The 23,644-nt window shown below is 48.2% G+C and overlaps 1 protein-coding gene across 1 annotated transcript in view; it reads left to right on the top strand.

Annotated features, from left to right (window-relative positions):
* The window catches only part of Myo81F (unconventional myosin 81F), a 124,817-nt gene that overhangs the window by 66,898 nt on the left and 34,275 nt on the right, over positions 1–23,644 (top strand). The window contains exons 12-26 of the mRNA XM_050192564.3: positions 41–280; positions 744–889; positions 1,290–1,407; positions 1,987–2,145; positions 3,678–3,789; positions 4,506–4,612; positions 8,006–8,190; positions 10,896–11,130; positions 12,433–12,645; positions 14,246–14,334; positions 15,209–15,497; positions 18,715–18,939; positions 21,141–21,275; positions 22,407–22,565; positions 22,980–23,050. Coding sequence (XP_050048521.1) covers positions 41–280; positions 744–889; positions 1,290–1,407; positions 1,987–2,145; positions 3,678–3,789; positions 4,506–4,612; positions 8,006–8,190; positions 10,896–11,130; positions 12,433–12,645; positions 14,246–14,334; positions 15,209–15,497; positions 18,715–18,939; positions 21,141–21,275; positions 22,407–22,565; positions 22,980–23,050 — 2,483 coding nt within the window. The remainder of the gene's footprint in view (positions 1–40; positions 281–743; positions 890–1,289; positions 1,408–1,986; positions 2,146–3,677; positions 3,790–4,505; positions 4,613–8,005; positions 8,191–10,895; positions 11,131–12,432; positions 12,646–14,245; positions 14,335–15,208; positions 15,498–18,714; positions 18,940–21,140; positions 21,276–22,406; positions 22,566–22,979; positions 23,051–23,644) is intronic.

Consider the following 23,644-nt stretch of genomic DNA (forward strand, 5'->3'; position numbering starts at 1 on the left):
CTCCCCCTTCCCTCCTTCACACACACACGCGAACACGCAGGGCACGGACATCAGCTTCGTGAGCAAGCTCCACCAGGAGCTCGAAGGGCACGCGTACTACGTCCGCGGCGACGACCGTCGGCGCTGGGAGCAGGAGTTCGGCATCCGCCACTACGCGGGCACCGTCGTCTACACCACGCAGGGCTTCCTCGAGAAGAACAAGGACGCCCAGCAGGACCAGCTGTTCGAGCTCATGCGCAAGTCCACGAACGCCTTTGTCAAGGACCTCGTCAAGTTCCAGGTGCTCTCTATTTCCATAATTACCGATGGCTTTTCTTTTTTCTTTTGTTAGCTCTCGTCCCCGCATCTCCTCCGCCTCAGACGATACTTAACAGCACGTGTGTCACGTAAAACTCTTGCTTGGGCTAGTTGGTTCATGCTTGAATGACTAAAGGCAAGGCGCGAAGACCAGGACTGAAGAAGGACGCAAACGACAGGACTGGGGCCGGTCCTGTCGTTTGTGTACTTCTTCAGTCCTGGTCTTCGCGCCTTGCCTTTATTCTTTCAAACGTCTGTCACGTCGTGTGGTTTCTTTGTTGGTTTCTTTTTTTCCCCTTCACTTTCTTTTTGCCCAACTTCTCCAAGTGCCATCTATTTCCTCTCTCTCTTGCGAGCACACCGTGTAAGCGAAGCCTCTCATACGTCGTTGCTCAACCTCTCTCTCTCTCTCTCTCTCTGTATGTCCCTGTGCTTTGGTGCCGTAGGACCTTCTGGAAGTGACGTTGACGCGGCTGGCGGCCGGAGGCACCACGATGACCAAGACGATGAACAAGAGCAAGCCCACCGTCGCTGACGCCTTCCGCTACCAGCTGACGGCGCTCGTTGAACTTCTGCACTCGACTGTTCCATGGTACATGCACACTCCGCTCGTCAGGCCCGTTAGCGTTGTCGCACGTTCACCTAAGTTCCTTTTTAATTTGCGCCATGCCTCGTACTGTACCGCACTCTGCCTCGCGAGTGGGCCAAGGTAACGGTAGGATCTACTGCAGGGATGAGAATGTGCTTTCACGTGCCAGTAGGCTGCGTCCACCTCGAGGCACGGAGAACGTTGCTGCATGCAATGCCTGTCGAGCGAATCTAATGCAGATTCTTAGCACTTCACCTTGGGTGGAAGTTCAGTAGCCAGGGGCTAATGATGCGATCAGATGCGCGTTGTAAGTGACCTGATTTTAGTGAATCATGGCTTTTGTGAAGTAATCATCAATTTCGCGAACAGCTTGCACTCAAGCACATGGCTTGTCTTGCTGCAGGTATGTCCGTTGTATCAAGCCGAACACTCAGAAAACGGCAAACAACTACGACGACGATCAAGTTTTGACACAACTTCGGTACCTTGGCATGCTGGACATCATCCGCATCAGGCAGCAGGTAACCGAATCGATGTCGTCACTTTTGTGGTCAGAACCAGGAGTGTGTCCCTTTATAGTGAGCCAATAAAGCGCGTAACCACTAGTCTGATTACGAATCTATTGATGCATACCCAGAAAGCCAGGCAAATACTTTTTGCCGTACCTGAAGGCAACGGGCTGGAATGCCCGATTCAACATGGCACGTCAAGCCTTGTCAAGTGCACGTCATGAGTCTGAATCTCGTTCGTTCTTTTCCCTCCTCCACTCGCCTTCCCACCTGTATTGGGTCGCCAAGTGGACAAAGCCTAATTAACTTGTCTGCCTATATTCTTCCTTTGTTACTTCCTTATCTCTCTCAATGCCTGTTGGACGAATTAAAGCGCCTTTCGAGAGATGTGCGTTTATTACTGCGCTACGCTCTTGTGTGATATAGAAACATCACGCTCACATTAGTGCGTAAACGTGTGGTAACCGTTAATAAGATCTGATTTTCCTGAGTAACGGCTCCGGCCGTGGAACTCTCGCCCAAACCTCGCCAGTTCTCTTGGCGTCTGTCCTCAGCACTGTGCGCCGCAATCTCCTTCCTGTCCGTATCCAGGGCTACCCCATCCACAGCACGATCGACGACTTCCTCCGGAGGTACCGGTGCCTGGTGAGGCATATGGGCACGCTACCGACGGATCACCTCAAGGCGTGTCGGTTCATCCTCGAGAAGCTCAACATGCCCAAGATGGAGTGGCAGATCGGAAAGACCAAGGTATACCGGCCCGCCTGCGTCAAAGCAGTGCATGTGTGGCGACCAGCCCTTTGATCAGAATCAGAATTATATTATTAGAAGTTGGGTCACATTACAACTATTTAGTATACAGAAGGAGGTCTCATAGTCAAAGACTGTACCGGGACCTCCTGTACAAGAACAGTTATGATAGCTAACATCTGAAAGAAACACTAGCATGTAATAAGGCAGTACACAAGCAACAAGAAAAGAAAGGTTGCAGAAAAAAATACAGAATTGATTACAAATAATAACAAGGTTTAGCATATCTCACGGTAGCAGGAAAAGTTGCCTGAGAAGAAAATACCAACAGTTTATTTACAACAACAATAGAAAAAGAGAAAAAAAGAGCAAACAACGATCGAATGATCAACGATCGAACAAAGCCATCAACGGCATGTTGCATGTGCCGTGACGAAAAGCGCCGGGCGTTTTTATAAACTCGCAGTGACGCTTCGCATTAGCCTCATTCTGTCGAAATCGTTTACCTTCCCATATACACCATGCACAAAACAAACCTCGCGTTCGATGAGATGAGCGCTCGGTAAAAGTGCTCGTGAAAGCGCCATTCTGTCGTCAGGAGCATAGCGAAAGGTAGTTCGCGACTCGAGCGTGGCAGGTAGTAGCCAGCGGCAGTGCCGCCATCGATGAAACAAAAGCCCATTGTCTGTTTCCCAGCCACTCACTGATTTATTCTCCTCAATAAAGGGGAAAAAAATAAAGCGATATCAGCATAGATCAGAGATAAGTTACAGGTATAACTAATATTGAAGCGGAAATTAACACATAGAAACGAGGTATGGCAAGTCACGTAACGCAAAGAGCAGATAACCGGTCGTCTGCTCCAGTAACAGAATGGCCGGCAAGGCAAGGGATGTGCTGTTGAAGACGGCAGTGGATTAGGTGTGGCGATGAGATTGTGAAATTACAGGTGTAGGATGAAGTCTTCTTGGTAAAAACAGGGGTTAATATATACATTTCTGGTTGAGCCATAGGCCTTTGTCCTGCAGTGGACATCAGCTAAGCGGATGACGATCAACGTGCCTCATGAGCAGCAGCAGAGGGCGCTGTTTTTTCTCTAAGCTTGCCACTTATAGCTCTTATCCGTAGTCTGTTCCGAAAAGCGTAGCTCACTCAGAATAATACTGGAGGCGGGCTTGAGGCGTTGGGGGGGCAAATGCGGCCGGTACGAGTGTCCTGCTCTTTGGAGCGTATAAGACGCCACACCCTCTAGACATTCTGCAGTATATACCACAGCAGGCCAGTGGCAATGACTGCAGCGACACCAGATGCCATCATGTCTGGTTCTGTTGCGGTTGCTGCGCGCTTGACATGTATTTTTTTTTCTTTTGAAAGCGACTGTGCGGGCCTTTCTTAACCTATCTGTCAAAACGTCGTTCCCTTATGGCAACACCACAGTCCACAATGGCCCATAGCGCCAACCATCTTGTCATTCCGTTGGACCAGAGTACCTTATGGTTCCTTTTCTTTTTATTCTTTGTAATTCCCGGCAGGTGTTTCTCAGGACGTCCGTGTTTGACCCACTCGAGGACTCCAGGCGAAAACTCCTTCGCGAGATGGCCACAGTCGTGCAGAAGATCTGGCGGGGCTGGCGGCTACGGAGAGGTAAGCTGTGACGACATGCATGTTTAATCATTGGGAGTGCATGCATGGTGGCACTGTTTTGTTCAAGGAAAGAACAACAACAGAACTATACCGATTCAAAGTATGAAAGTTCAACTTGGGGCCCTTACGCATTTATCATTTATCATATTTATTCATTTATCATTTGCTCTCTCTCTCAAGCAGTGCTTCTTGAAACTAATTGGCACGATGAGGAGACTTGCTTATAAGTTTTCGTTCCTAGTAGCCGTGGCCCTGAATGCATTGGTTGCACTGAGTGCAACCGTGCATTGGTTGCACGTCACAGAACCCCAGGTGGTCGAAATTAATCCAACCCGCCCCCCACTACGACTTGCATCACAATCACATTGTGGTTTTGCCACACAAGACTCCAGAATTAAATTTTTAAGTTTTTTATCGAGTGTTTCAGTGCTCGAATATCTTGGAGCCATTTTTAGAACTTAAGGTTTCGCGTAACCTTAGAGCGAACTCGTAAGCACATCATCATTTTTTTTTCTTTCCATCGCGTCTTTTTAGTGCGTGCGTTTTCGCTGTTAAACCTGACGCTTAGGAATAACACCAAGCGCGTTTTTCGCAAAATGCTATAAATAGTACGTGTGGGCGTGCTGTATCGGCTTAGTGCATACAGGTGCGCGGGGCTTGAGTGTGAAAGGATATGCAGACACGTTCCGTTGTTGTTATTTTTCCCCGTATTGCAGCGTTCCTTCAACAAAGAGTCGCGGCCATCCGCATCCAACAGCACTTCAGGGGTCACCGCCAGATGATCCACTTCCTGCAGATGCGGCGAGCAGCCATAACCATCCAGGTACGGGTTTCGTTTCGTTCAATCGAATGTAAGAGATGCATACTGCGATGTCTTAAAACGGCCGTTTCACCGTTAAGCATCCAAATGTCATCCAAGTGCACAACATGCGACATTAGTAATTCATTCGTTTCTTTTTTGGTTCGTTTATTTTTCCAGAAACATATATACATATGAAAATGAGGTCATGAAGAAAGTTGTGTTAAAAAAGATGGGTTGCTTGGTTGGTTAGTTGGGGTTTAATGGCGCAAGGGCTACTGAGGCCGTGCTGCGCCAGTCACAAGACAATAGAAAACGCAACGTTAAAGCAGCTAAGCCTGCGTCACATTATAGTTGGTGTAAATAACCAGTTGTCTCTAAAAAGTCACGCAAGTTACTAAGTGATAGCGGGTCATCTGCCAGTAATAGGGATAGACTGTAAAGGTATAAAAAAGGCTCAATGGGCGTTAAAAAAGCTATTGCTTCGTGAAGCAATACCCTTTTGCATTTCGGCAATCCTTGCCAAATGGCCCCGAAATGCTTGGGAGCGAGTAGTTTATTTTAACCCTGTTGTTGTTAGAGTGTAGCAGAATTTTATGATTGGCTAGCTGGTGAACAGAGATGACAAAAGTAGCGTTAAAATTCGTAACTTTTTATTCCGAGTTTTTTGCGCTATACTCCCGTCAGGCTTTGTTAGCAGATGAAAAAACTCCTTTGCCATGCGCTGCAGCTCCTCTTACGGATTCGCCTGACACGCGCTAGAATAACTTTCTCCCGACCCTAACCCCATATCTTCATAACACGTGACTGACTGCCAGATAAGTGGCGCCCTCTAAAGTGACTCCCGATTTTGGCGTCACTGGGTGGGCAGGATTCGAAACTAGAGATTTTAAGATTAGAGGACGCAAGCGGCTTGCGTATGCAAGAACTTGGGACTACGGTACTGCGCATGCGTAGACCCCTATGTCTGCGTCTGTGCATGTGCAGAACCGCCGCCCCTAGTTCTTGCGTACGCAAGTCGCTTGCGTCCCTTATAACCTAAAACTCTCTAATATGCGCTCTAAGGAAAGTTTCCGCCCTTTGGGGCTCATCTTTGCCCCCGAACAATGATCGTCGTCGTCTGTCTTTCGTGTCTTTCCTTTTGCTGACGCTGCGCGCCCGGTATAATTCCAGGCCACCACGAACTACATTGCGCGTTGTCAGCGTGACGCAGCATTCTTGGCGGGCATGTTTAGCGAGCGCAGAGTTTTTCAAGGAAAGAAACGCAAGCAAGGCGCAGATGATGGTTGTTATTTGTGGTGGCGTAAACTTGCACCAAATGGGGTGTACTTGTTTTTAGAGCGTGACTCGTGTTTTTAACGTCGCTTATCATGTTCTCACGATCCAAGACCATGTCAGCTTTTGTCAAAACGCGGATGCCTTGAACGGCCCTGCGTGAACGATCGATCGTGGTGTTCGGGAATCTGTGGCCGCTGCACGCGGCTTCTTTGGCAGCATTAGTGATAACTGATAAGTGACACGATCTCGTCGCGTGTAACTGTGTGGAATGTTTATATTCATATAAGTTAAGAGGAGACGTTCGGGCGATGCAATTCCCGGCATGCCCGTGCAAGGTCATAGATCCCATTGATTGCAGTGACGTGCCGCGAATATCTTGTGGACAGTCACTGCCAGGACGTAGGTGTCTCAGAGGTGTGTTTGAAAACGTCCTGCGGACGTCGTTCGAACAATAGTTTGGCCGCGCTTTGCGTGTCCTGCGGACATCCGTTGTGTGCGCGCGAGGGGACATCGTGGATATAGAGACAAGCTGCGTATACATTGCGTGGACATGGCAGGGGCTTTTGCGCAGCGTTTGTTATAGTGAGCATTTAGTTCGTACCAGACGTCGTGTGACAGATGCAACGGGCAGAACGTCCGCGCACCAAGATCAGCGACAAGTACGCGAACACGAGAGAATGCTGTACTGTATTCTCCTCATTCCTACAGGCTTTGCACCAAGCGCAAGTGGCATATGTCAAACTAACTGAGGTTTTCAGAGTAAATGACGTAAGAAAATGCGCGAACACGATGTACCCGAGCTGTAACCAGGAACAAGGTTAGGGGTTCCTGACGCCTCCCGGAATTGCAGCTGCGGCGATAAACTGCCAAGCACAACTTGCGTATATACGTAATTATATTATGTTACAATGCATCATATGTCTATATGATTACACATCGGCGATGGGCTTGATCCACGCGTAAAAGTAAGGCAATATTTCGAAGTGTTCGCAGCTGTGCCCGCAATTAATTATACCCCTCCCGAAAATAATCCCTGGTATAGGGCCATTGCAATGTACACGTGAGGTGCATGCATGACGGCTTCGGCTTGTAATCCGAACGCAGAAAACGTAATTCTTTCGGGAGGAAAACTGAAATGCACGAAGCCTCTGAGAGGATAACTATATTCACATGTGGGCCGAAAAATCTTTCCATATACAATATTCCTGGGACGCCTCGAGATCTATATATATATATATATATATATATATATATATATATATATATATATATATATATATATATATATATATATATATATATATATATATATATATATATATATATATGTGTGTGTGTGTGTGTGTGTGTGTGTGTGTGTGTGTGTGTGTGTGTGTGTGTGTGTGTGTGTGTGTGCCATCCTACTCCTTCTAATTACTGCGATTTTTTTAACCCTTTCGTTGTACGCTGCAGAGAAGTTGCGCTGGCAGCTATCGTTCTTTTTTTTTAATTCGCTAGGATTGTCATTCGGCGTAAACGTCGGTATGAAACTTAACATAAGAATGCAGGTCCGCTCGCAGAGATAGAGCAATAGTGGCTTATAAAATGTGTCGTTCATAATCCATTGTTCGTATTGTCTTCGGCTTGATCATGCACCGTTCAATCCACACCCTTCGATTTTACTTATGTATTTCCTCAAATGTCTCTCGTTGGGGAGACATTACACAAGGAAGTGGGTGGTTAATGGCAAACAAAGATACTGCAAGTTACAACTGGATGTTTTCGATGAGCCGCTTGAATGCAAGTGGGTCGACGACAGTGGCAACTTCGGTGGGCAGGCCATTCCAATCTCGTGTTGTGCGCGGGGAAAAAAATTGATTGCTGAAAAGTCACGTAATGGGCTTGTGGAGGATATACTATAGAGCTTTAGATTAGAGGACGCAAGCGGCTTCCGTACGCAGAAACTAGGGGCCATGGTACTGCGCATGCGCAGACCCCGTTGTCTGGGTCTGCGCATGCGCAGTACCGTCGCCCCTAGTTCGCTTGCGTCAGCCGCTTGCGTCATAACCTGAAACTCTCCACTGTGTTAGAGTGACTGGTGTTGGGGCAACTGTCGAATTGAGAGCTCACCCCGGGGTTCCTTCGTCGACGACGACGCAGGCCTACGTGCGGGGCATGTTCGCCCGCGAGGTGGCGGCGGCGCTTCGCGAGATGCGTCGAGTCGAGGCCGAGATACGGCGCCGCGAGGAGCAGGAGCTCGAGCGGCGGCGCATCGAGGCCGAGCGCGCCGAGGCGCAGCTCGCCGAGGACGAGGCCCAGCTGGCCTCCGCCGAGGACATGATGCGGTGAGCTCGCCTTTTTTTCCTTTCTTTCCTTTCACCCGCTTGGGCGTTGTGTACCACGTGGGTGTATTGTCGTTCCGTATAACGCATATATATACATATATATATATATATATATATATATATGCGCGCTATTAATCTACTATGTTGTTCCATTATAAGTGAGGAAAACAAAAATTTTGCAACTATTTCCCCCTTACCTAAATGCATCACTGGTGTACGTCGCGCGTGTGTTGGTATACTGTAAGTTGGAAAAAACATTTTCAGCGCCACTGTACGAGGACGGAAGTGAGACGTTGACAACGCAATGGGCAAGCACAATTCGAACGCAAACCTAACCTAACCTAACCTGAGCGAACCTGAACTAACCTAAGCTAACCTAAGCTAACGTTACCTAACTTAACCTAAATGGAACAGTGTTCCAGATAAAATCTCAAAATATATGGAACGGTGTTCTATACGTCGTTTTTTTTTTAGCTTGTTAATGCACGTGAAAATAAATATCTGAAACTCTGCTCAAGTGATGTAGCCACTGTTATACAGAACAAGTTCCACGTACCCCTAACTTTTTATCCGGAAGATTGCTTCACACATTTCTATTCGGTGAGCGCATTTACGTACGGGGACGACGTCCTTCGAGGAGAGCAAGTTCGAAATTCTCGCGCTAATAAATCGCAAAGCTCATGCTTACGACCACTAATCGATAATCGATTAACTGCACGGCTAAACCTTCACTTACCCCGCCGTCTCAAGAAGGCAGCACGACCCACTGCCATGGTCACATTTCTTGTATACGAGCCTCGAAATAATTCACTTGTCGGGCATAGCGCTAGGATCGACTGTAAACTCGTGCAAAGGTGCCCCTGTGCAACTCGCTACGTGTTCAATCAACAGAATGTTCTTACCAGCTTCCTGTGTGTTATCTCTTTGCCTAGTGTTCAAACGAGGCAGGAATACGGGTAAGTCGGCGGGCGCTTGCTCGGTATAGCACGTGTCTGCATGCGCATATAGATCCCATGCCCACGGCGTAGTTTGCTTGTTGCACCCACACTTAGTAGTACACCCTGCCGCCTGCTCCTCGCTTACATGTGTGAACGCGCATAATCGCTGCCTAATCACCAGTTTCGCTTGTCCGTGCGTCTGTGGTGTAATGGTTTCAATATCGGGCTTCTCTGCTAGAGGTCCTGTGTTCGAATCCTGCTTTCGGACAATTTTAATAATGTTTATCTACTTGTTTATAGGACAGTATGTACTTTCTTGAAAACGATCAGTTTGCGAAGTCACGAAGCTGTTTCAAGCCAGAAGGAGGAAGTTTAGCCGAAGCCATGTACTAAGCATCGTTCGCATGCTGGCTTGGGTATCGAATCGGCATGGTTTCGCGTTCGAACTAACCAAGTTTTATCTTCAATGTGCCGTTCCTCGCTGGGACTTTCCAGTGTGCTCGAATTAAGCAGAAATTCGAATTAACGGGAGTCGACTGTAATGCTGAAGGCTGGGCTACTTTCCTACTGGCGTCGTGAATCAAACGCCTCTTGTGGACCTGCCCTGGTTTTAATCAGGTCCGGCGGCGCTACCTGCAAACAGTGGGCCCTCATCCCACGAGACTATCGGACTACCATTCTTGAGCCCAGCCACCGAGACCCATATTGATTTATATCGCCGAAATCAACGTTAATTTGTATATACAATCATTTTCCAACCAACTAGCCCACCAGTGTCTTCTCATCAAGGACTTGACTTTGCTTCGCTTCCCTCCAAACCTTACTGACAGCATGCTGTGCCCTGTAGCCTTCGTTGTGGTTCCCGAAACACCGTTCCCTTCCTGCAGCCGTCTCATTGTCTCCACGTTACCTCGCCACGTTTGTTTCCGTGGATGTGGGAAGAACTGGAATGGAGCGTAACGCAACGCAGTCGAAGCCAAAAATAGTCGGCCCAACACGTGATCGTGTCGCGGCAAGCTTTAGCGCCTTCCACCTCCAGCGGACACGTTCCTCGCGAAAAGGCAATGGGTGCGACAGCTGCACGTAGCTGCCGCACCCGTTATACCTTTTTCTGACGTTGCACATAAGACAATAAATGTATACGTCACAATATAAACGACTAAAGTTGCGCGAACACATCGAGTGAACATGTGCACAGAGCTCTGTTGGCAAGGCAGTCAGTCATATGTGCCCGTCGAGTGAAACCTACCGCGAACCACAACAGACTAGGCCGAGTCCGCAGAGCGCGGAGTCACGTGTTGGGCCGAGTTATTAAGAGAAAAAGTGAAGGCGATGTGGCTTCACGGAGAGCAGGCTTGCCTTCCATCCTAGCATGGGAGAAGGAGCTAAACTAGGAGGATGCATCGCTTCACGCTGTCAGCATTGGCAGGCCAACTCTCTGTGAAGTCATTCCCCTCGCCTTATCACTTGAAGAGTTGGCCCAGCACGTGACCCGTGAGGCAGCGTATTGGCCGAGAGTGTCTGGCTCCGGGAAGTTTTTTTTGTAATGGATTCTTACGTGTCCGGCATGGGAGCACTAAAACCTACCGCTCGCTCTGATGTGACGATCACGTGTCGGGCCGACCCCTTTGGCTCCAGTCGCGTTATGCAAATGCTCGCTCGTGGTCGTTTCTGTCCTCCGCGTCTCCTCGTCCGTTTCTTATTCCCGTGTTCGTTTCGTTCGAAACTTGAGCTGAGGCGACGGTGTCGCGTGGTTCGGCGTTGCAGCGCCGCCAAGGAAGAGCTGGCGGCCATCTCCAACCTGGTGGAGAAGAACGTGCTGCGGCGCGGCGGCCCGGACTCGTCCTCGCAGTCCCAGCACCAGCAGTCCGAGTGCGTCGACCTGGACGAGATGTTCTCGTTCCTCAGCGAGGTGCACGACCCGCACGCGCAGGCGCAGGAGTACGTCAGCGGCATCACGCAGGAGGTCGACATCATACTCCAGGAGGCCGAGGCGCACGAGGTAGGCACATACGCGCCACTATTGGGCCCGGTATATGCGCTATGGAGAGGAGGACCACACCCCTATATATGATGAAGGAGTACTGACACATCTTTCCGTCCCCCTTTCCCTTTCCCCAGTGTAGGGTAGCAAACCGGGCTCAGTCCTGGTTAACCTCCCTACCTTTCATTTATCATTTGCTCTCTCTCTCTCTCTCTCTGCCACATATTTGACGAGTTGTCGAAACTCTACTACACGCCTGTATCGCAAGTCGAAGGATCGCATTTAGCAAGTATGCTGGTTGAGAAACACAGGATGCCATAGTTTGGCACTACAGTTGGTCTCTAAATGTCGATCTCCCGGCGTCATCGACATCAGCGTGCCGTCGTGACGCAGTGCAAAATTTTGCAGACGTTGCGTAGAGAGAAGGCGAAGTATGGTGATGTTGCTCGTAACAAAAAAATTATAAACGAGAGTGCCGCGCGCGTTAGAGCAAGCTTGTGGCTGCTCTGGCGCGTGGCATGACGGCGTATCACGACGTCATCATGCATTCAGCTTGTGGGTACAAAAACGAAACTCTTTCTTTATGCATGCGCTATAATAAACTGGTTAGAGTGTTCCAACGTGTTCCAGTAGCTTTTGTAAGGTTTAGAGGGTTTGGTGGGCTTTCATTTGACGCAAGTAAGATGACGAGTAGGAAATCTAATGACAGTGTACAGCCCACATATAGGCATGTTAAAGACCAACGGAGATGTATCATCCCTTGAAGTATCGTTTAAGCAACAGTGAAGGCTATTTTCCTGGTATAAAGATGGTCGCGAGTTTCAAACTGAACTGTACCAATTTGTTAGCGTCAAGTGTATCCACTTCCTTTTCTTCAGGAAGAGGAAATTGTTCGGCTAATTGGTCTTGCATTGCTGGTGGGGAAAATTAGCGCAATAATAAAGACAAGGCACGCGGCAAGGGAAGGCGAAAACGCTTCTCTTCGTCTTCCCTTCTCTATATACGATGAGCAAAACGAGAACAAGGTAAAAGCAGGAGCCAGAGTTTCGACAAGTGGACTCTTCTTCTTCAAGGCCTTGAAGAAGGCAAGTCCACTTGTCGAAACGTTGGCTCCTGCTTTCACCTTGTTCTCGTCTTGAACTTCCATCTCCCGCCTTCCCCGCCTTTTCCCTGCTTCTCTATATACGTGCGTTGTCTTTTGGTTGCGCTAATTTTTTCCTCGTCAGTTCTCTTCTATCTACGTCCCTGTCGGCAACTTGCCGTAGCGTTCGCCGAATTTCAACGCGTATATGCGTGTGCTCCTTCCATCGAACACGACAGGCTTGCTCGCTGGCATCCACCGACCTGTCGGCCTCTACCGGGGACCTGCAGCACCAGGGCGACGTGGCCGTCACTCCCAGCCCCGTCGTGTCCCCCTCGCCCCCTCCTCCGCCCTCGCCCAGTTTCCTCCAGGAGCGCAGACCTGCCAGCCTGCCGCAGTCTCCGAGCACCCCCAGGGAGCTCAACGGTCCCTGCACCATGGTTCCTCCCGAGGTCAGTGACCTCGGTTCCACGATCGGAATGGTTTGGCGAGGTTACGCACTCAAGCTGCACTCTGTGGGAAGAACTGAACGACACGATATTAAAGCGGAAAGTTGGGCGAGTTGGTATACACTCATCATGGTAACGGTGCGAACAAAACGACGACGGAGTGAAAGGACACAGGACGAGCGCTGACTCACAACTACGTTTACTGAAACACACATCAGGAATATGAGCGAAACGAGAACAAGGTGAAAACAGGAGCCAACGTTTCGACAAGGGGACTAGTCTTCTTCAAGGCGACATATGCTTTCTTCGCCACAGTATATATAGGTGGGGCACACCGGGAATATAAGCGATCTCAGTAGGAATTAATGCACCTAGATAGCTCGACACGGTAACAGATGCCCTGTATCCACGTGGCTTGGTTGTGCGTTCCTCAATTGGCCATGTGATCGCCTGTGTCGCTTATATTCCTTGATGTGTGTGTTTCAGTAAACTTAGTTCTGAGTGGGCGCTCGTCCCGTGTCCCTTTCACTCCGTCGTCGTTTTGTTCGCGCTGTTGCCATTATGAATGAACGACACGATATCCTCGCATTCGAGAGCGAACGAGGCGCAGTGGCGGCGGTAGCCTATAGCGAGCGATTCGCATTCCCTCTGGCAAATGCGCTAGCGCAAGCTCTTCTCAACGCGATGATGCGATTTACAATGTGATGGCAGTCACAATGCGACGTGTAGAGAGACTCCTCGTTCGATGGCATTCGCCATTGAAAAAAACGCCAGCAAAGTTCGTCGAATTTCCGAAACCTTTTTTTTTATCTGAATGGAATGTGACGGCAGCACCGCCGTATCGCCATGACGTCCCACTCCGTAGTTTGTATATTCCCGATAGTATGCCCTCAGTGATATCTTACGGGAGTACCCGTCTAGACACTGCGTACCCGACAGGGACGTCTGACAGCACCTTGGGTTCCATTTCTAAACAAGTGACGCGTTCATAGAGGTTCAATAAGCCCATAAGTTGTGCGGAAACCAGCACGTTGGAGGGAGTTTTCGCGAAAGGGAAGATTGTCATCCACACGACAGTAGCAGGAAGCTACAAAGGAAACTGGTTTCTCTGAAATTAAGCTTCGCATGCAGTTGAAGAAAAACTCGTTCTTGTCGGATCCGATCGAACCCCGAAACCAATGTCATTTCAGGACGTTGGTAGCGGGTTTTTCTTCAATTATGGAGCTGTGTTTAAAGAGAAACGTAAGTGTTTCAATCAATCAATCAATCAATCAATTAACCAATCAATCAATCAATCAATTTGCTTGCTAATGAACGAAACCAGTTTTTCTCCTTTGTAGCTTCGTCCTACATGCTTTCAGCTCGTACTTACGGGGGGATGACAATTTTTCCCTTTCGCACTCATACATAGCAAGCGAAAGTGCTTAAAGTGAAGCCTCCAGAGTACAAATAGTACGGCACTCAGATTAGGTGATTTTGACAGTACTCCTGCTTTCGTGAATACCGCCGTTTGACCCGCATACGTACCTTGATGGTTTTTTTCCCCTAATCTCAGTTGAAATTAAAGAAGAAGAATACTCAATGTGCTTGTGTTTCTTTTCAGGAGCCTCCTGTACGGCTAAGACACCCGAATAACGAGAGGAGACGAATGACGAACCACGTGGATGCCGATGATACCGACAGAGATATCAGGTACGTTCCCCTGGTCCGTTAGCACAGAAACGGAGACGTAAAGCACGTTTCGGCACGTAACAACCCCGGAATTCATTCCTTAATTCTACAGTGATTCGTTTCCTTAATTCTACAGTGATTCGTTCTCTCGACAACATTTGGGTGGCGGTCTCCAAAATATTTTCGTTTCGCACACTGCGCGAGGCGACGCGTGACCTCAGCTTTTCATTTAGATTCAATTCACTCTTTATGTTCTCTCGGACAAAGAAGGAGATGGGACTAAAAGCTCGCAAGCTTGGCAGAGGTCCTGTACCCTTTATCAACTGGGCAGTACAGTAGAATAAGCAGAGATTTTCATTTTTCCAAATAAACGCTGGCGCAAGGAGGAGAAGGGGAGGAAAGAGAAAAACTACTGTAGGCAGGGAAGTTAACAAGAATAACGTCCGGTTGGCTACCCTACACCGGGGGTATTGGAAAGGGGAAACGAAGATGACAGGAAGAGAGAGAGGAGGGAAGTAAACAAGGAAATTAGGCGGTGAGTTCCCTGTCGCGTGCGGGCTGAAGCACTGAAACGAGACAACATGTATAAGACGTATAAACATGTGTACCATGTAGTACAATGTGACGGCCTCGAACTCGTCGCTCTTAGACAGAGAAAGAGACACGACTAAAAGCTCGCAAGCTTGACAGAGATCCTGCGCCCTTTATCAAAACTTGGCAGTACAGTAGAATAGGCAGAGATTTTCGTTTTTCCAAATAAACACTGAAACAAGATACCATATACAACATGTATAACGTGTTTACAACGAAGGCGCCAAACCAACTCGCCCACCAGCACGCGCTCAATAACATGTGTGCCATGTAGTGCAACGCGACGTCCTCGAACTGTCCGCAGGCGGCGGCAGCGCGTCGAGAAGCAGCTGATCGCCATGGAGGAAGCGGCGGCGGACGGCGACGAGGAGCACCACGACATGATCGAGTTCGCCGAGAGGCACTTCAACGCCCACCTGCGCGACTTCGGCGGTGGTCCGGTGATACGGACGCTGTCCCGCCGCCGCAAGTCTTCCGGCGAGATCCTGCCCAAGTACGAGATGGTCACCTACAGCCGGAGCAGCGCCATCCCGACGTCGCACCTGCACATCTACGACCCGGAGAACGTGGCCATCGCCTGTTCCATATTCAAGGTATGTGTGGGGGCCTCTTCCTTAATTCGCTGCTTGGCTGTGGTCCCGATGTCCCCGGTGCTTCGTGCAACGGTACCGAGGTTATGTGCAGCAGTATAACGCTACATATCGTCTTGCATCCAAACATTTGAGTGTTTCAGTGAGGCCGACGAAAGCACATCTACCTTCAGTGTCCGCTGTCGGATGTCCTAGTAACGACGACCGTAGGATGTACGCTGAATAAAATTTATCGGATGTGTTCTTAACGATCGAAAACGCGACGTCCCTTGTTTGTCCGCAGAACTTTTTGTATTACCCGCTGTGGTTGCTCAGTGGCTATGGTGTTGGGCTGCTGAGCACGAAGTCGCGGGATCGAATCCCGGCCACGGCGGCCGCATTTCGATGGGGGCGAAATGCGAAAACACCGGTGTACTTAGATTTAGGTGCGCGTTAAAGAATCCCAGGCGGTCGAAATTTCCGGAGTCTCCCCACTACGGCGTGCCTCATAATCACAAAGTAGTTTTGGCATGTAAAACCCCATAATTTAATTTTTAACTTTCTGTATTGGTCTTGGATATATGTTCAGATGTTATCCGAACGTCCACCGGATATCCGTTGTGCAGGATCTGGACGTTCGGATTTAATCCGGATTTCCGTCGGATATTCGTGGCCCATTGGGGAGTGTGACCTTTCAGCCTGTCGGTGAGCAATTAAAGTTTGAGGACCACCGGAATCACGGAGCGTTGGAGGCACCTTTTTGTGACGCTGAGTTCCAGCTGTAGAGCGCACCAAACTAGAATTGCAAGGACAAATGTTAGTCGCAACGCAAAAAAAAAAAAACGCTTCTAACACGTTGTTGTTGAATAAAGCTTCGCGAGATGCTACCGTCATGCACTGCGGCTGCTTGGCACATGTTCTGGTATTTCGTTTTGTCAGTGTACTATTCATAATCACCATCAGCCTGGTTACGCCCACTGCAGGGCAAAGGCCTCTCCCATACTTCTCCAACTACCCCGGTCATGTGCTAATTGTGGCCATGTTGTCCCTGCAAACTTCTTAATCCCATCCGCCCACCTAACTTTCCGCCGCCCCCTGCTACGCTTCCCTTCCCTTGGAATCCGGTCCGTAACCCTTAATGACTATCGGTTATCTTCCCTCCTCATTACATGCCCTGCCCATGCCCATTTCTTTGTCTTGATTTCCATTAAGATGTCATTAACTCGAGTTTGTTCCCTCACCCAATCTGCTCTTTTCTTATCCTTTAATGTTACACCTATCATTCTTCTTTCCATCGCTCGTTGCGTCGTCCTCAATTTGCGAAATACGCGAGCCGCGGAGTGGCGTAATACCGTGCTGCCGAGTTCACAAAACTAGAATTGCAAGGACAACTTTAGTTGCAACATAAAATGGCTTTTAGGAGCGAGAAGTAAAAAATGCGTTAGGACAGGCTGGAAGGTGCCTAAATGTGAGGTTGCAGCAGCATAATCAGAAAGTGCAAAAAGGGAGAGAGAGTTTCCTCGGAATACATTGCTCTCAATGCGAATGTCGTCCACTTTTTGACAAAACAGAAATACTACCAGCAAGAAATGCGCACGAAAACACAAGACTTATTACTGAGGCAGCGGCTATTGCAGGAGGCAAGTGCGTTAGTATACCGTCTATAGCGTTGACTGATAAAGAGTTTGCTTACTTGGGGTTTGTACGGGGGGGGGGAGGCTGCCTTAGACCTTGGTGCGCCCTTGTTGATTTGTGGTCATGTTAACTTGTACATTTATATCCGGTTGTGATCAAGTGCACAAGGTTATATATTCATACATTTTTGTAATAAACGCCAGTGGGAAGTCAGCGCTGGTCCTTGTCGCCTTTCTTGTGTTCTGTGTCCCCTCTTGCGCTGGTTACATCACCATGGACTACCAACTAGCCCACTCTCACACCTTGCTTCAGTTAGGAGCAGATGTCTTTGTCAGGCTGTATAGCCTTTAGCTTTTGCTCCCGCTCCTGTAAACATACAGGACAAATAAACTGAAACTAAACTGAAACTAAACGCATTTGGGCCAGCTTACGTGTAGAACGTGGTCGTTGCCATTTTACGTCTGTGTGGCACTAGCTGACGTCGGCGTCACGAGATGACGCCACCAGCGCTTATGCACGCGTCTGTACTTCTGGTTTTTGACATTCAGTAAAGAGTAATACGTTTACAGAGAGCCTAAAACTGGTATCCGCACCATTCACAGCCTGTTGAGTCCAGTAGTTCTTGCTTGTTTGAGAAAGAAATGAAGAGCGTTGTCTCTACTTATACGGTCAACTCCCGTTAATTTTACTCGGTTAATTCGACTTTGCACTTAATTCGAACGTACCGGAATATCCCGGCGGGAAACCACGCATTGCTACGGGAGGAAAGCGCTTTTAGTTCGAACTCTAATGTAGGCCGCTTCGGTTGATTCGATCCGCAAAGATTCCCAGCGAAGCTCCCTCATGCGCGCAGTGGTTACATTTCTTAAAAGCTTGAAAACGAGAAATTCAAAAGGCGGTGCTACTCTTTTCTATAGATGTGAAGCTTTTTTATTTAAATTATTTTTATCTATTAGTTGCTGGCACTTCTTCCGCCCATGAACACATCCGTTGCCACTCGTTTTGTGTCGTGTCACGCTGAGGCAGCGTTTGAACACGTAAACGCTTGCCTCACGCTGGCTGAGTCGCACTTAAAGAGCAAGAAGCAAAAAGATATTGCGGACTACCTTGAGCAATAAAAAAAGATTTGAATGCGTTCATTTTGCCGCCGTCTTGTTAATTCGACCTCTGGGATAATTCTACCAAATATTGCGGTCCCGCGGGGCTCGAATTAGCGAAAGTCGAGACTGCATACCTGTTCACCGTTTGCTTATTTCCGTACGAAAATCGTTATAGAGAATTTTAGCTTTTCTATTGAGATCGTGACGCCCGCAGTAGACGTTATGACGAGGTGCAATTGAACTTCGCGTTCGATTTCTGCGAGGGAATTCGTTAATTCCACCTCTCGGATAACTCGACCGAATCTTGCGGTCCCGCAGGGGTCGAATTAGATGGAGCCAACTGCATACCTGTTCGCCGTTGGCTTGTTTCCGTAGGAAAATCGTTACAGAGCATTGTAGCTTTTCTGTTGAGATCGCGACGCCCGCAGTATAGGCGTTATGTCGAGGTGCAATCGAACGTCGCGTTCGATTTCTGCGAGGGAACTCGTTGTCTTGTCCTTCCGCAGGACCTGTGCAAGTACCTCCGTGCCGATGGGAAACCCGAGGGCGATGTGCACACAATCCAGAGCATAATCGGCTACGGCATCGAGCGCGAAGAGCTTCGCGACGAGATCCTGGTGCAGCTGGTGCGCCAGTCGACCAACAACCCGAGCCACGAGGCCACCGTTCGGGCCTGGTTGCTCATCGCGCTCAGCGTGGTCTCCTTCAGGCCGTCCAAGGCGTTCTCGAAGGTGGGGCTCTTTCACGTAATTTATTTATTTATTTATTTATTTGCAAAATACCTTACAAGGCCCCTACATGGGGATTGAGTAAGGGGGCATAGAATCAAGTACATACAATCTAGTAACAATAATAATAATAAAAAGAACACCAGCCAAGTGCACAGCCTAAAAGTCAGAGAAACATATTAGCTACGTAAAGCTGCATATGAGTACAATCAAAAGGAACTCTATAAGTTTGTAACAAACGTATAACGGTGCAAGAAAAAGGTAGAAAAAATAGCACAGAACAGTGAGTGTGATATTATTGGTTAACAAGGGTTAAGCGAATTGAAGTGGCAACTTAATTAGCGCGATAAAAAAACCACAGAGTCAAGATAGGCGGAGAAAGACAAGCGCTTGTCTTTGTCCACCTTTCATGTCTCTGTGTTTCTTTTTTTATCGCGCTAAGTTACTAACTACTTCAATTATGGAAAACCGAACTAGCCCTACCATCAACTCTTCTAGAACTTTCTCGTAACACGAACGAGTAGGAAGGACGTTAAAAGGGATGCTTGTTCCCAGTCGAAAAAAAAAAAACAAGTCAGCTTCTTGTCTTATTTCGCGACGCGCAACTGCCAAGCGTAAAATTATGTGGTCGTGTCACCGCAACAAAAAGTCAATCCTGGCATGCACGACAGTAATGGCTGTTGTAAGCTCAGCGTCTTTGTCTTACCACAAGGCCTGTTTTGTAGGGAGGATAGATAACTGTGCCATCGCTACAAAATGGCAGGCTATATTTGTGTGTTCTGGGATATTGTGCCGTCAACAGGTATTTACTTTTTCGTCGTTCAAACTACAAAGACACTATGGCGTAGACTCTTCAACAGCTGGGACGCAGGCGTGAACCCACTTAGATTCTACCTACACTTCTTCAATGATGCTTGAAGTCCGATAATGTTCCTTTCAATTTTCGTCTACCCCGTATATCAAGCAGATCAGCGTTTCTAGTGTATACTATAAATCACAAAAAACCTCCTATTGCACATTCCACAATATTTTTTGCTATATAGTACCTAGCTGTTAGCTGCATGCATTACTCAGTTGTGATAAAGTCGTTGGTTCTATTTCTCAGTGACTGCAACAGAAGTAGCGAGAGACCAGTTTTAATGCGATAGCATTAAGCAAGACGCTCACCGGCCTTCGTTTTTGGTATTGGTCCAAAATTTCCGGCGGGCGCCGATACCGAAGGCAGTGCAATCAAAGGCGTAGGTGGGCCTATCCTGACGCCCTCACACAATACGCGTCTTCGCAAAATTTTTAATGCACTAGCATTATACCAGTAAATAGTTCGCCTTCGGAGATGTAAAAAGTAACTGCCGGGTTGAGCTAACGCCACCTGGTTGAGAGCGACGATGCAGGCAAGGAGGAGCAGCGCGGGGTGGTGTGACGTCGACAGGCACGTGACACTAGTAGCGGCGGTGGCGCTGGATGGCGCAATGCTCTCCATCACACTGCACTGTATAGAGGTGGTGGCTCTGATAAAGTGAGGTTGATTATTAGTCATCGAATCATAAATCGTTAAGTGCTTTCGCAATTAGCTCAGGTGTAGCCGGGAGAGCTGCGAGTATTTCTTTTTTCACATTCTACTTGTGTAATGTAATAACACATGTGCATTATAGTTTTCACCATATATACGGCTGCTACAACACCTTTTGACGGCTTGCTTGTCTGCATCTCGATAAAGTTTATTGCAGAGCGTGTGTGTTGACAAAGCACAACGGAAAATACTACAAGGAACATCACAGCACGCCGATATGTACGACAACGTCGTATTAAACGACACACCTTTCTTTCTATGTACAATTCAAATGCCGGAACGACTGCTGGGGAGGTATTCTGCTAAGTGTCCACGTAGCGGACGTGTCCATTTCGTCAGCTGCTGAAGGGCTGATTGGCTGGGGGCGCCTGTCTCCTTCTGGCACGTGTCCCAGCCCAGCCAATCAGCAAAATAACTTCAGACTCAAAAATAACTCAAAGAACATCAGTGGCAGACGAAATGGACATGTCCACTAGGTGGACATGCACTTAGCAGAATACCGCCCCTGGTGTCGAATTCGAATACTGCAGTAACTCCTGCGGTTTCGCAGTAAATGAGTTCCGAGCAGGAGGGAAACGCTGAAATCGGCTTTCAGCTCTTTTTATTCTTTTTTTTTCTCTTTTTTGTCTTTCAGTACATCTATTCCTACCTGAAGAAAAGCGTTATGGAGGATTCTGAAATCGCTGCCTACGCGCAGTACTGCCTCGAAAACTTAAGCACGGCGAACGCCATTAATCGGAAGATGCCGCCGTCGACTCTGGAGATAAACGTGAGTACGGTGGTTCCGCGCGTTGCCTTGCTCGTCAACTTTTGCAAGTGTGACTTGAAGGCAGAGCCCTTCTTGACTTGCAGGTGCTGTCATATATTTACGTAGATCAGCAAGCAGAAAACAAATCATTTATGTGATTTATATGGGCGAGATATAGCGCAAATAACCTAACCTAAATCATAGACGCAGCTAGAGTGATGTTATCCAATGCAGTAATTGGAACCTAGCGGACATGTGATGTCATGATGGCGAGTCAGTATACAACTGAATATAAGTGTTCCTCGTTGTTTTTGTAATAACAAAGGTGCTTTATTGTTCTCGCAAGTTTTGGCGTCACAAGAACAACTGAAAGGAAAGGAAGAATGAAGGTCAAGGGACCAATTGATAAACTACAAACTTCCTTCGATAACTAATGCGAGCATGTTGCATGGTTTTTTTAACTGTTTCTGAGCATTTACAAGTCTGGAAAGCATTGAAGGCAGTGTACTTTGTTTGACTGCTAAGAAGAGCTTTGAAACCAAGCAGTGGAATGCATTTGGAATACGGGTCTTCGACGAGGTGCCACCTTGCGTCGTCAAGGAAAAGCTAAGGAAAGCACATATTTTTTCTGTGTTTAAAAGTGTTGTGTGCGGGAACCTATGAAAAACACCACGTAGCTCACATTAAGCACATAAAAAACAGTGGCTACGATATCTTGTGCGCAGACGAGCTTTCCTTAGTATTGCCAGACATTTGGCTAATCGGCTTTGTGGTTTGGACAGCAAAGTAGCTCGCATGGCTTTTTGTTTTACGTTGATGCAGTCTTCGCGTTGGGGTCTTATTTTGCTGGCCTTCGTCAGAACTGGAACAAGCCTTCAGATGCCCGCTATGCGCCTGGCTGTCTATTTAGCCGTCTACGGCGAGTATTGGAACACAATCTTTGACTCACAATTCGATGCGGGCTACACGGGACAGACGGTAGACGTCCTGATTTCTCTGCCTTTTCCTTAATAAAGTATAGCTTGCTCGACACAGAACTGCAGACGAAATGTGCGTACGCTCTTACTCTGTCTGTCGCGCTGTTCAGTTGCAATGACCACTCACGCTAGCATAGTGTGGACCAATGTGAGTTTTCTGCTGCGTGTCGTGCAGGCCGTTCGACTGCGAGAGAACCTGGTGTGCCGCTTTTACTTCATGGACGGCCGTACCAAGGCCATCGACATCCACCCGTCCATCACGGCCGAGGACGCCATCAAGACGCTGGCAACCAAGATCGGACTGCGCTCTCTCGACGGCTGGGCGCTGTACGAGGTTCGTCAGGGATACGGCCTCCGACACTTCTTCCATGGCGCCCAGACCGTGTCCTCCGAGATTGCCGGCGCGAATTGTAGTTCTCGGAGGCTATGATGCGGGCCGTATTTTGCGAAGGCGCAGCGCGAGGGCTGCTTCCGTACTCGGTGTCACGCAGTGATTCGCCCATGCGTGTAACAGTCAGGTAGTAGAGACGGGATGGAGGTAGTTGTAGCTTTAGGTATCGATGCATTTAGAGAATTTATAGGAAATTAGCACTAAGATGGGATCAGCCGGCCCAAGACAGGGGTAATTGGAGATCGCTGGGAGATGGCTTCATCCTGCAGTGGACATTAGATATAGGCCGATCGGCCTGTACAGAGAAGTCACTTTAGGGTGTGTGTGAAGTGACTGGTTTTGTACGCTCTGTTGCAGTGCACTCCTGACCACGAACACGTCATCAAAGGATTCGAATACCTCGCCGACATTATCTACCAGTGGGAAACGTAAGTGCCGCGCGAGCTGCATACAATCTCTGGCAACGCCTGAATATAATTTGCTTATCAATGCGGACGGCTGTTTCGTGCAAGCCGGCCAGACTTTCGCAGCGTGCAGACATTGCTGGTAGCGAAAAGTATCATGTAGTGCAGACTATATTCGCTGACAACCTACGAATAGGAAGGGTACATATGTACGCTGTCCAGCTCCAACAAAATTTGCGTAGATCACAAGAAAATGAATTCACCCGTAGGCGCGCGTGCAATTGTGGCATGAACATTGGATACAATATAACGTATCGCACGTGCGATGCATCGTACTTGATATAAACAAATGAGCAATTAAACAAAACAGTAAAAATGGTGTCGTCTTGACACTGGCTTCGCCACTTCCACTTCGAAAACAGTACTACAGCGTACACGCAAAAACATATTAATGTCAGCATCGAATTCATGAATGACACCCAGGGCACTCACATGTACAGAGTCTCTACTCTGGCAAATAGAATTTACGTTGTGCCAACCAATAAAAGGTTCGCCTATTTCCGTGGCCTCAAGAGGCTTTGCATATTCAAGACGTCTTTTTCTCCTTAGAGGTCTGCC

This window comes from Dermacentor andersoni, chromosome 10 (assembly GCF_023375885.2).
Source record: "Dermacentor andersoni chromosome 10, qqDerAnde1_hic_scaffold, whole genome shotgun sequence".
Lineage (NCBI taxonomy): Eukaryota > Metazoa > Arthropoda > Arachnida > Ixodida > Ixodidae > Dermacentor > Dermacentor andersoni.